This window comes from Rhinatrema bivittatum, chromosome 7 (assembly GCF_901001135.1).
Source record: "Rhinatrema bivittatum chromosome 7, aRhiBiv1.1, whole genome shotgun sequence".
NCBI classification, from domain to species: domain Eukaryota; kingdom Metazoa; phylum Chordata; class Amphibia; order Gymnophiona; family Rhinatrematidae; genus Rhinatrema; species Rhinatrema bivittatum.
The window spans coordinates 215,135,429-215,149,132 of record NC_042621.1 but is presented as its reverse complement, the minus strand read 5'-3'; the positions used below and the strand labels follow the sequence as shown (position 1 = coordinate 215,149,132).

Genomic DNA, 13,704 nt, shown 5'->3' with positions numbered 1-13,704 from the left:
AATATTGGGGTAATTGAAGTCTCAGCAAAAAAATTAGTGGAAACCAAAATAACTTTGTATTATAGCCTAAAAGGTGTCAGCAAGCCTGTCGTTGTGACACTTAAAAAGTGACCAACCGGTCTATACATCACTCACCTTCCAAAGTCCTTTTTAATGAAATAGATATTTTTTAAATTTAAATTTTTAAATAGATATTTAAATTTAAATTTTTAAATAGATATTTTTTAAATTTAAAAAATATCTATTTCATTAAAAAGGACTTTGGAAGGTAGGTGAATGTATAGACCGGTTGGTCACTTTTTAAGTGTCACAACGACAGGCTTGCTGACACCTTTTAGGCTATAATTCAAAGTTATTTTGGTTTCCACTAATTTTTTTGCTGATTATATTTGTGTGGTATACCACTGACTCTCCCTTTTTTGATTAGGTAATTGAAGTCTCCCATTTTTACCGCACTACCAATTTGGTTAGGTTCCCTAATTTCTCTTAGCATTTCACTGTCAGTCTCACCATCTTGACCAGGTGGACGGTAGTATACTCCTATTACTGTAGTCTTCCCCGACACACAAGGGATTTCTACCCATAAATATTCAATTGTGCATTTAGTCTCATGCAGGATGTTTATCCTGTTGGGCTCTATGCCATCCCAGATATAAAGCGCCACACCGCCTCCCGGGTGCTCCTCTCTGTCATTGCGATATAATTTGTACCCCGTTATAGCATTGTCCCATTAACTCTGGAATTTGTTCTGTGGATCAAAGTGAACATGCACCCTCTTCAAAGGTCCTTGCTCTCTCAATAGCGTCTTCAGTTCCATGACTACATGGTGAGGCTTGCTCTTCCAGAGGTGGTGAAACAGAGCTTACTCTGGTGGTTTCAGAGAGGATGTGTGACCAAGGGGATGGTCTTAGCGGCACTAGCATGGATAGTGGTGACCACAGATGCAAGTCTCAGAGCTGGGGAGTTCACTATCAGAAACTGGGGGCTCATGTTCAGTGATCTCCCGAAGAGGCAAGCTGGTCTATCAATTGCCTGGAGGCTTGAGTGATTCAATTTGGTGCTTCTGAGTTTTGTGGACCAGCTAATCGGAAAAGCACTGCGAGTGATGTCTGACAATGCAATGGCATATACAGAAATCACAAGGGGGGAACCTACAGTCAACAGGTTTCTCTGGACATGAGTATTCTTCCGCTGTGGGTGGATTGAAATATTCAGGCACTATCAGTGTCTCATATAGCAGATATCAACTGTGTCCAAGCAGATTATCTCATTCCCTGGACCTGGAATAATGAGAGCTGACAAGTGAGGTTTTTCAGCTGATCATTTCCTGATGGGGTTAACTATTATTGGATTTGATGGCAAGTGGTGTGAATGCAAAGGTACTTTGGTTTTAAGGTCAAAGAAGGAGGGATCCTCAGGCAGCCGATATCGATGCCTTAGTGCAACTTTGGCCAAAGTATGTGGTTCTGTATGTCTTGCCTCCTTGGCCTGTGGTTGGCAAGGTTCTTCAGAAAATAGCAGATCACCCAGGATTGTTTCTTCTGGTGGCTCCAGACTGGCCTTGAAGACCTTTGTATGCGGAATTTTGGCATTCGTTGGTTGACAATCCTTTGCTTTTGCCAAAGCACGGGATTTGCTTTGTTCTTCATGAAAATAAGGATCAGTTTTATCTTATGGTTTGGCCCTTAAGAGGCTGAAGCAAGGTTACTCCTCTGCTTTGGTGAGCACATTGTTAAAAGCTTGTAAGTTTTGTACATTCTTGGCTTACATCTGAGTCCGAAGGATATTTGAGGATTGTGCTCTGAACGGAAGTGTCTGACTGCTCAGGTGTCAGTCTCTATGATTCTGGAGTTTCTACATGAAGATTTGAGTAAGGGATTGGCCCTTAACACTATGAAAGTGCAGGTAGTGGCTCTGACTTGTTATAGAAGGCACATTCAAGGTCGAACCATCTCCTCGTACCTTGATGTTTCCCAGGTCTTGAGGGATGATAACCGTATTTGGCCGCCACTGCAGATTCTGGTACCTCTGTGGAGTCTGAATTTAGTTCTGATCTTTTTGTCAGGGCCACCCTTCCTTCCCTTAAGCAGGTTTCCTTTTGTTTGCTGACATTAAAGATGATGTCCCTAGTCACGATATGTTCGGTGTGTCAGATCTCAGAATTACAGATGCTTTCTTGTAGGGAATCCTTAACGATTACTCAGGACAGGGTTCAACTCCAAATGGTTCCTTCCTTCCTTATCGAAGGTGGTTTCAGAGTTTCACTTGAATCAATCAATTTCATTGCTTTCTTTGGATAAGCGAATAGATGAACAGGAATTTAAGCAGCTGTGTCCTTTAGACCTGAGACAGCATCTTTTGTGTTATCTTAAGGTTACTAATGCTTTTTGTAGATTGGATCATTTTTTTGTCCTTCATGGGAGTGTGAAGAAGAAGGAGGAGGCAGCCTCTCATGCCACAGTGGTGCATTTGATTAAGGAAGTGATAACAACTGCCTATGTGGCTTCTATTATGCTTTAAGCAAAACAGCTTAGGGCTCATTCTGCAAGAGCACAGGCTGCATCTTGGGCAGAATTGCAGTTAGTATCTCCATGGAAGATATATAAAGTAGCGACATGGTCTACCTTACATACTTTTCCAGGCATTATTGTCTGGATGTTCGAGTTAAGGACGACACATCCTTTGTGCTGGCAGTATTGAAGGGAGCTGTGGCAGCTTCCTACCCTAAGAGGAAGTAGAGCTTTGCTACATCCCAGTTGTATGGCCTGGCCTGCCTGGATGAACAGAGAGGTGAAATTACTTAACTGATAATTTCCTTTCCTCTAAGACAGGCAGGCCAGTTCATGCTCCTGCCCTATGCTGCCTATACTCCCTTATGTTTGTGAGCTTTTCAGGTGTGGGAATGTGATGTCTGGTTCAGATAGGCATAAATTTACCAGGTCCTTTTCTTTCCCACTATCACTCCATTTCTTGATCAAGGTCTTCTTGCTCTGCTAGAAGAGAAAAAAAAGGATTAATACATATATAAAGATGAGAACATTAATTGTTATAGTTAATTTGTTTGTCCAGTTGTCAGTATACGAAGTGGAGATCAGCATTTTGTTGATATGTCTTCATTTGTGGTTGGCGTGCATAACCGGTTGTGTGGCCTGGCCTAGAGGAAAGGAAATTATCAGGTAAGAAGTAATTTCACCTTGAAAGGCATACCCTTAAGATATTAAAAAAAAAAAAAAATACAAATGGTTGCACTCCCTTTCCCACTGTAGGTTCTGTATGAGATTTTAGCAGCCCAAAGATTGCAGTTCCTTTATACCGCCACTAGGAGGCCTGCTTCTCTTCAAACATGAGCAGAACAGTGTAAGCAGGGAACAGCACAAGTTCATCTCTTAAATTGGAAGCTGCTACTTTAATTTATTCACTTACTAACAGCCAGACATGCCTGAGATCTGCATGGCTGCTGTATTTGAGGAAATTATGTTAACTGTGATTTTTCTAGCTCATTTGTTTTGCAAATTTGAATTGTAATCGCCAAAATCTCAGGCAAATACTTGGAGAGCAGGCAGGAATTCTAATCAGAATCATTCTTTCCTTTGTCTTGCTTTCTTGTCTGGCTGTCTGTCTTACACCCTGGGGAGCTGTGCACAGAAGAAAAAACACAAAATTATGCAGCTGCTCATCCTCTGGCTGAAATAGTCAGAAAGTTCATTAAAAATCCTGTCCAGGGGAGGGGCAGTGCAGTATTAGTGCTGGCCTTACAGCTCATTCAGGAAGTAGCAGTGGAGGCGACAGTTCCTCCTGTTCCCTGAAACTAAGAGCGTGCAACAGAAATGGTGGCATTGAAGCCCACACATGCAGGCTTCTGCAGATATTCAGCGTCTGACTGAGGCAGTGCTTTTCTCCTTCTGCCTTGCTCCTAACGTCAGGCCCTAGCACCGCTCTGTGTGCTTCACCAGCAGGGCCCTGCCCCCTTCTGCTTGTCTTCCTCCACTCTATCAAGAGACTTGCACACAGTACCTCGAGCCACTAAAGCCTTGCCCCCTCTTCTTTCCTTCCCATGAGGGCTGATATCACTGCCACTCTAGGGAATTATGCAAGTTAGTGTGATTATGAATGCCGTCATGAATTCTCTGCAAAATTATGCAGGTCCATAAATTCCTGGGGTGTTATCTGTGTGTGTATGTGCACATAACAAGCAATAAGATCCACAACATTCCCATAGAAAGGTTTTAAGATGTACTCCTTTTTGCAGTGCACAGAAATTTCATATATGTTTTGTGCCTTGCATGCTGCTTAGTCTGCTGCACTGTTCATCATTACAGATGGACAGACAGCCGCATGTGTGAGGATGGACAGAAACACTCAGTATTAAGTGGAGTTTACTCCTTCTGAGGACTAGCAAGAATACTTTTACCACCTAGAGTCGAGTATATACTACTCAGATTAACGAGACCATGTGGTTATAAAGGACATGGGGCGCTTTTAGCACACATACTGTACACTAGTTTTCCAACCGAAACAATGCAGGGAATTTCTTTTAAAATTTGTGCAAAGTGCATGCATTAAAAGCTGTCGTGTACTTTTATTTTATTTATTTGTTCACATTTGTGATTCACCCTTCCCCAAGACCCAAGTGGGTAAAATAGTACCCCGACTTCAGTAAATTAATTGTTTATTATATGCTCTTATAGCAGATAAGATCAAAGTGTGTTACAAAGCTGCAGAAAAGGGTCTGCACCAATAACATTTTACATAAAACAGGGATACTACTACAAGTCCAATGCTTGTCATCCCAGACTAGCAGAGTCACTAAACAAATCATAGCAACAAAGGAAATAATAAAATGGTCCTGTTCAAAAGTTTGCGTACCCTTAGTTCTTAATATCGTGTATTGCCCCCTTTTGCATCAATGACGGCTTGCAGTCTTTTGTGATAGTTGGAAATGAGGTCTTTCATTTTCTCATATGATAAAACTACCCATTTCTCTTGGCAAAGAGTCTCCAGATACTGTAAATTCTTTGTTTGTCTAGCATGAACTGCATGTTTGAGTTCTTCCCAAAGTGGCAGAATAATGAGATCAGAAGACTTTGATGGCCACTCCAGAACCTTCACTTTCTTCTGCTGCAGCCACTGAAGGGTCAGTTTGACTTTGTGTCAGATCATTGTCATGTTGGAAAGTCCAAGTGTGCCCCATTTGCAGCTTCCTGGCTGATGAATGCAAACTCTCCTCCAATATTTTCTGATAGGATGCTGCATTCATCCTGCCATCAATTTTGACTAAATTCCCTTTGCCGCTGTAGCTCTCACGCTCCCAAAACAGCAAAGATGCACCTCCATGCCTCACGGTAGGGATGGTTTGCTTCTCTTCATAGTGTTTATGGTTGTGACCATAACGTTCAATTTTGGTCTCATCCCTCCAAATTATTTTGTTCCGGAAGTTTTGAGGCTTCTCTAGGTGCTGTTTGATGTATTGTAAGTGGGCTGTTTTGTGACATTGTTTGCAGCAATGGCTTTTCTGGCAACTCTACCATGCAGCCCATTTTTGTTCAAGTATCTCCTTATTGTGCATGCTGAAACACCCACACCATTTTGTTTCAGAGAAGCCTGTTTTTCAGTAGAAGTTGCTTGTATGTTTTTCTTTCCATTCTGATATTTTCCTGGCAGTTGTGTCTGAAATCTTTCTTGGTCTACTTGACCTTGGCTTGGTATTAACAGAACCCATAATTTTTCACTTCTTGATCAGAGTTTGAACAATAATGATTGGCATTTTCAAATCTTTGGATCTTTTTTTTTTTTTATATATCCTTTTCCTAATTTATAAAGTTGAACTACTTTTGCTTGCAGATCCTTTGACAGTCTTTTGCTTTCCCCATGCTTCAGTAACCACCAAAGTCTCTGCAGCCCTGGATGAAATGCACCAGGGATTCTCAGGAGCTAAGAAACTCATTGACACTAATTACAAACAAGGCACAGGTGTGGATAGCAGGTTCATTGCCGCGTCAACTTGAGTGTATTTTATTAGCCCAAATATTCAAGGGTATGCAAAGTTTTGAACAGGACCATTTTATTATTTCCTTTATTGCTATGGTTTGTTTAATGATTTTGCTATTCTGCGATGCATAATAGTTTAATTTGAAACACATTAAAAGTAACAAATGTGTTTTGTCTGATCACTCATGTTTTCTTAAAACTGTACACATCTTACAAATTCTGCCAGGGGTATGTAAACATGTGAGCACAACTGTATCTTTAGATTTAAGCTATCTGGGGAAACAACCTCCATTGCTCCATCCACTGGGTCTAATTGACTCAAGGGCCCCATGGTTGTAATCAGCTTTAAATATGGGCAGTAGGTAAACTGGATCCATATTCAAAATGTCTAAGAAGTTACTTCTTAGCATCTCTTGGAGCGATATTAACTTATTCTGGAGAAGGTTTAAAATGTATAGGTTTCTGTACCGCAGTGTAATCTCTAAACGATACAACTTTTTATGTAGATCACAATTCTTTGAATTCAGCCTTCCAGGATTCCATTGTTTCCATTTTGCTATTACAAACACACACAGAAGAGTGACAACCCTTAATGCTGCTATTTTATGCTGAAGTCTTGGAGATAGTTTCACTAGAAATTTTACAAAGCTGAGTGAAGCAACTAGATAAAGCTACCTCAAGCCGAGTATTCAATTTCCTAAGTTCCAAGTTGGAGATGTCTTTGACAGGCAAGTGGCTAGTCTTTCTCCTCCTGCATGTAGTCCAGCAAAAGTCGCTGTTTTCAAAGGCATATCCAGAGCAGTAGAACTTACCACATAAGTATCCGCTGCTCCTTTTGATGTACTAAATTCCCCTTCTGCTCCCCAGAGGGACATCTACTGAGTCTCCAGCATTGTTCTCTGCTCCTTAATGGCCTGCGGGTCTGTCTCCTGTATGCCCAGCCTCACTGTGGTTCCTGCTGACTTTTGGGCAGGAGCAGGGAGGGGTGCTAATCTCTGACCATTCTGTCAGGGAAACTGAATCAGCAAACCCAGTGTGGCCAGAACATCATCCAGTGTTCCGTCGGGCTGAGGGAGGCTTCCGAAAACATCACCGGCACCCTCCCCTCATCCTTTAAGCCACCAGCTGTGAGCAGCCACAAAGGAGTCGACAGGGTCAAGAACAGGTGTCAGGGTCACTGAGGTAGGTCTTAACCTTGTCCTTTAAACTTTTTCATCTCTGCTCAAAACCTCACAGGGGAAAAAAAAATAATCAAGACAAGACTTCCAGCTTGTGTAAGCCTCATGGCAGCATGTTGTCTCCAGCTCCCTTGGATAGATATATATATTTTTTTAATTATAAAAACAAACTAGATTTGACCCATATTCTTATTTTAAGAAAATTATTTTTAGTGAAGTAATAACCATCTTTTTTTGAACAATTCCTTCCACAGTAGACTTTAATTAAAAAATGGCTGTCCAGTCACTGTAACTGAATGTTTCTTTTTCCCCAGGAGTTCTCCTCTATGGGCCTCCAGGCTGCGGTAAAACTCTGATTGCCAAGGCTACTGCAAAGGAAGCAGGTTGTCGATTTATTAACCTTCAGCCTTCCACGCTGACCGATAAATGGTATGGAGAGTCTCAGAAACTGGCTGCTGCGGTTTTCTCCCTTGCTATAAAACTGCAACCTTCTGTCATCTTTATTGATGAAATAGGTAACGTATGATGAGTTTGGGGATTTGTTTTGCATGCATATAGATGGTCTGCATTAAGCATGATGCTCATGATGATACATAGGAGAAAATGTCTGTTGGCAGGCAGTATGCTGTATACTTGTGACTAAGATGACTAGAGAGTTGGGTCTTCTACAAAAAATGTTTTCTGTATCATTGTCCAGAGTGGTAGCAGAGAAATGTAAATGTTTTAGAACAGGGATGTTTGTAGGCATGTTAATGGAAAAAATATTTGTTTTTGGTTTTTTTATTATTATTATTTTGTTTTTAATTTCATGTTTTTATTTTGGTTTGTTTAATTTACTTAAAGTGAAACATCAGAGTGAAATATAAAAGGAAATAAAGAGGCTTGGTTCTTCATCTCCTCCTGCCATCAAACTCCCCACCCAGTGCCACCAAAATGAAAGAAAAAATTAATTCTTCCTTGGCCCATTTCACCCCGTCCATGGATCGCAAAAAGTCAGAATAGGACAGGAACAATCATCTGTCGCTTCGATCCCGTTTTCAAATTGGTACTGGCAGGCCCTGAGCCAGGCAACATTCTGTTATACAGCAGTACTATAAAACGACGCCGGGCTCAGGATTCATTTATTTAGGCATTTTTATTCCAAAAGAAGATCACAACAGTTTACAAAGACATCGTCCATATTTTAGGATGTCATGCCTCATCCATATCAGCGTTGTTGTTGGTTCACTACCATTCTGGCAAATGAGCATACAAGTTCCTGTGCAAAAACCAACACCCAGCCCTTCACTTCTCACTACTGTCCTCTCTCTGATCCAAGAAGGCTTCAGTTCTATCACAGTACTGGTTTGTACTACCTTTGCTAGTAGGATATTCCAGGCATTTTCCATTCTCTTAAGTAAAAAAAAAAAAATATATATATATGTATATATATATATCTCCCTGATCCACTAATTTTGTCAACTTTAGAAAGAAGTCAAGATTAATTTATTTATTTATTTGAGGTTTTTCTATACCGACCTTCGTTGTTGGACATCAGATTGGTTTACAGGTAACATGGGGTCAGCAACAGTGCTTTACAGTGTAACCAATGTAACAATTTTACAAGGTAACTATAATGACATTTTAACAGTTTACAGACAACATGTAGCTGGCAACAGTGCTTTACAGTATAACCTATCTTACATGACATTCTTCCCTTTGTGAAACCATATTGTCTGGTGTCCTATATTCTGCCTATTTCACAGTTTGCTAGAGAAGTGGGAAGTTGCTTGCTTCCTTGTTCTCATATTTGTATAGTGGAACTGCGTCTGCTCTCCTCCAATCTGTTCAAAACTTTGTTTCCAAAGGCTGTGAGAGATGCAGTCAGCATGTTGTGGGTTGTTTGTTTTGGGTTTTTTTTAAGCTCTTTAAGTATCCTGGGTATATTCCAGTGGGTCCCGTTGCTTTATCTACACCCCTTTATGTAAATACTTAAGAGCCTCGTCCTCTGTGATCATTTCCATCTCCTGCCTTAAGTATGGCCAAATGTTTCTGCTCTCTTTTGGCCCTCGCTATTGCTATTGTGGGTTTTCGGCTCCTTTTAGGATTGAGCAGCTCTCTCCTGGTTTGAGCCTTTGCTTGTATAGCTGTCCTCCATGCCTCCCTTTGTTTTTCATGATAATTCTGCTGGTCCTCCTGCCTGTGGTTTTAGATTTTCTGAATGCTAATCTCTGCTCTTTCTTCCATAGTGAAACCATCTTGGGATGAATTTTCAAAAAGTTATACACACAAAACTTAGGATATATGCGCATAAGTAGCCTCTACTTGTGTATTCTATACTTTATAAAAATAAAACATACATGCATATTTTCACTTTCGTGCACACATATACACACAGAGGGGGTGGTCTAAGGGATTTCTGGCATGGGACCAACATAAGTTGCTATTTTAAAAAACATGCATGTACATTTGCCAACTTAATCACATATTTTACATCTGATAATTATCTGGCATAAGTGATATTAAACACATTTTATTGCGTAATATTGACTGGGTGGGAGGTTTGGATGAACTGGGGGAAGCTCTGAGTGAAGAACTAGGAAGGGGGGTCTTGGTGACCTGGAGAAAGACTAGGTGAAGTGTTCTAATCTGTAAAATGGTTAATTTCATTTACGCACATGTTTTAAATTTAACTGACTTGCATCTGTAAATTGGGACTTGAAGAAGTAAAGTTGTATTTTACTTTTGCGTACGTATATTCTAAAATTAGGTAGGAACAGGATGCGTATTCAGTGCATTAATATGCGCTTTCAATTCCTTGCATGTGTTTGCATGTTGTGGGGTAGAGAGATGTGTGTTTTGTTAAACGCAATTGTATCATATGCACAGGTTATAAACTGCTTCTGCAGATCTGCTTGCAGCCATATACATGCACGTGTGCCGCTGCATGCATTTGTTTGAAAGTTATTCTCCCTGTCTCCTATTCTTCTCTTTGTGGAGCTGTCTTACTCAGAGATTTCTTGCCTTCTCAGTGCACCCTATTTTTTTTTTTTTATTGCTGCCTACATTTCCTCTTTGCCCTTCAGATCTTGGATTGCTGAAAGGGCTTCACCATCTTGAAGTCATCCCTTGATTCTGAAGTCCAGGACCTTACTCTTATTATAGATCAGTTCAGGTCTGACCCCAGTATTGGACCATACAGTATGATGATCCTAAATGTTCCCTCACATGCTCCGTATATCCTTCAGGTTCCCTTGTGCTAACTAATCCAAAGTTTTTTATAAGATCAATTATCCTGGGGAGTTACCCCCACACCCTGGGCAGGAGGACAGCTGCTTTTCTAGGTTCGGTCTAGCACTGCCTTTCTGTATGGTTCAGAGCTTGCATAACCACTAGGCAGTGCCAGATCGCACTGGAGACCAAAACAGAAAATGGTAAGATGCTTTTTCTCCCACTAGCCAGGGGATTGGGATTAGCAGGGGGCTAAATTTCTTGTATGAAAAGTGTATGTGAAATTTTAACTCTTGGTACTGGGACCTGATTAATGAGATTTGTTTTCCCCTTATTTTTTAAATGTTTTATGTACATGGTGGATGTTATATTTTAACATTCCTACATAGGTGCTAAAAGCATGTTTTGGCCTACAAGAGGAGAAAAGCTTTGTACATAATGGGGCGGATTTTAAGAGCCCTGCTCGCCTAAATCCGGGCGGATTTAGGCGAGCAGGGCCCTGCGCGCCGGTGCACCTATTTTACATAGGCCTACCGGTGCGCGCAGAGCCCTGGGACTCGCGTAAGTCCCGGGGTTTTCTGAGGGGGGCGTGTTGGGGGGCGGGCCCGGTCGGCGCGGCATTTTGGGGGCGTGTCGGCAGCGTTTTGGGGGCAGGCCCGGGGGCATGGCCACGCCCTCCGTACCCACCCCCAGGTCGCGTCCCGGCGCGCAAGCGGCCCGCTGGCGCACGGGGATTTACGTCTCCCGGGAGGCGTAAATCCCCCGACAAAGGTAAGGGGGGGGTTTAGACAGGGCCGGGCGGGTGGGTTAGGTAGGGGAAGGGAGGGGAAGGTGAGGGGAGGGCAAAAGAAAGTTCCCTCCGAGGCCGCTCCGATTTCGGAGCGGCCTCGGAGGGAACGGGGGTAGGCTGCGCGGCTCGGCGCGCGCCGGCTATACGGAATCGATAGCCTTGCGCGCGCCGATCCAGGATTTTAGTGGATACGCACGGCTACGCGCATATCTACTAAAATCCCGCGTACTTTTGCTTGCGCCTGATGCGCCAGCAAAAGTACGCCAAATCGCGCGGTTTGAAAATCTACCCCAATGCATTAAGCTTAATGTGTTTTCAGTATATAGGCACACACACAGCTACTTTGTCTCCCCCCTCTCTTTTCCCTGTCGTTATGAAGCTATTTTGCTCTGGAATAGTCACACTACAATCCAGAATTCCATTATATTAAGACTTGATTGCAACTTCATCCAAGTCTGATCTTGCCAGGGGGCCTCTAGATCTGAATTTGTCAATAAGATAAGATGATGCTCTGGTCCTTACTTTCATTATTCTCTTTTTGTTCCATTATTTAACTACTGTATTTTATAAGCTATTCTTCCTGATTGCTTTTAGACTTTTATCTCTTCAAGCTTTATGTATATCTCAAATATATTTACTTGTGGGAAGAGAATTCGCTTCTCCTCCCTTCAAAAAAATGAAGCAGATTTGTTAGGCAAGACTTCCCTTGGGTAAATCCGTGTTGACTGTGTTCCATTAAATCATGTCTTTCTATATGCTCTACGATTTTGATCTTGAGAATAGTTTCCACTATTTTTCCTGGCACTGAAGTTAGGCTCACTGGTCTATAGTTACCCGGATCGCCCCTGGAGCCTTTTTTAAATATTGGGGTTACATTAGCCACCCTCCAGTCTTCAGGTACAATGGATGATTTTAATGATAGGTTACAAATTTTAACTAATAGATCAGAAATTTCATTTTTTAGTTCCTTCAGTACCCTAGGATGCATACCAAGACAGTCCAAGTGAGGGGTAAGCTTGGGTAGTGGAACCTCCTGAGCATCCCAATGAAGGTTTGCTGACCCATCCCCGGGAAAAGGAGATAGGGGAAGCCTTTCTCTTTTATCAGAAGTGGGTTGAGCTTACATCTAATCAGTGGGTCCTGGAGATAATATGAGCAGGATATGCGCTGGAGTTTTGCAGTATTCTTTGGGATGTGTTCATTGTGTCTCCCTGCCATTCCCCGCAGAAGAAGCAGACAGTCGAGGCTACAGTAAGATATACCATTTTTTTCATTGTGCCCAAGAAGGACTCCTTTTGTCCCATCCTGGATCTCAAAGGAGTCAACTGTCATTTGTGTGTGACTCACTTTCACATGGAATCATTGCACACAGTGATAATGGCCATACAGTCGGGAGAATTTCTGACCTCCTTGGATTTGTCAGAGGCGTACATCCATATTCCTATCTGATTGGAGCACGAATGCTTCCTGTTTTTGTGGTGCTGGGGTGCCATTATCATTTTCAGGCACTGCCTTTTGGTCTAGCCACCACTCCCATAATCTTTTCCAAGATTATGGTGGTAGTGGTGGCAGAACTGAGAAAGGATGGGGGTCCTTGTACACTCGTATTTAGATGACTGGTTGATTTGGGCCAAGTCTCTGGAAGAGAGCCATCTGGTGATGCTCAAAGTGATCTCCTTGTTGCAGGAGCTCTGTTGGGTGGTGAACCTAGCCAAAAGCACTCTTCAGCCATCTCAGTCATTGGAGTATCAGGGTGTGTGGTTTGATATGAAGCAGGGCAAAGCTTTTCTTCCGGAAGCTCATATTCAAAAGTTGATGGCGCAGGTGTGTTTCTTGGTGAACACTTATATGCCTGACAGTATGGTCCTATCTGCAGGTGCTCGGGTTGATGGCAACTCTGGAAGTAGTACCATGGGTGAGGGCGCTTATGCATCCACTTCAGATTTCCCTGCTCTCTCGATGGAACCCGCAGACTCTGGGACTATTCGATTCGGCTCCACATGCCAATAGAAGTCTGCTCTTACTTCCAGTGGTGGTTGCAAGCGGATCATTTGAGAAAGGGAGTCTCCTTGATGTTGCTGGACTGGTTGGTACTAATGACAGATGCGAGCCTCCAAGGTTGGGGAGCGCTAGAATACAGAGGAGTCTTTCTGGAACATAAATCAGCTGGAAACCAACACAACAACGGTGGCTTATATCAATTGGCAGGGAGGAACCAAGAGCCAGCAAGTATCGGAAAAGATACACTTCCACCCATTCCATAAGTTGGTCTGTCTTAAGGAGATCTCAGCCTCACACATTTCAGGAAAAGACAATATGAGAGCAGACTTTCTCAACAGGGAGAGTCTGGACCCAGGACAATGGGTATTGTTGGGCAAGGCATTCCAGCTGATAGTGGATCACAGGGGCTTTCCATTTCTAGACCTGCTGGTGACTTCTCGCAGTGCAAAGGTTCCTCGATTCTTCAGTCGCAGGAGAGATCCGTAGTCCCTGGAGATAGATGCTCTCGTGCAGGCCTGGCTGGAAGGCAAACTGCTG

The 13,704-nt window shown here is 42.5% G+C and overlaps 1 protein-coding gene across 5 annotated transcripts in view; it reads left to right on the top strand.

The window, feature by feature from the left end:
- The window catches only part of ATAD1 (ATPase family AAA domain containing 1), a 143,438-nt gene that overhangs the window by 74,262 nt on the left and 55,472 nt on the right, over positions 1-13,704 (top strand). For all 5 annotated transcript variants that reach the window (XM_029609808.1, XM_029609810.1, XM_029609811.1 and 2 more), the window contains exon 5: positions 7,481-7,681. In XM_029609808.1, coding sequence (XP_029465668.1) covers positions 7,481-7,681 — 201 coding nt within the window. The remainder of the gene's footprint in view (positions 1-7,480; positions 7,682-13,704) is intronic.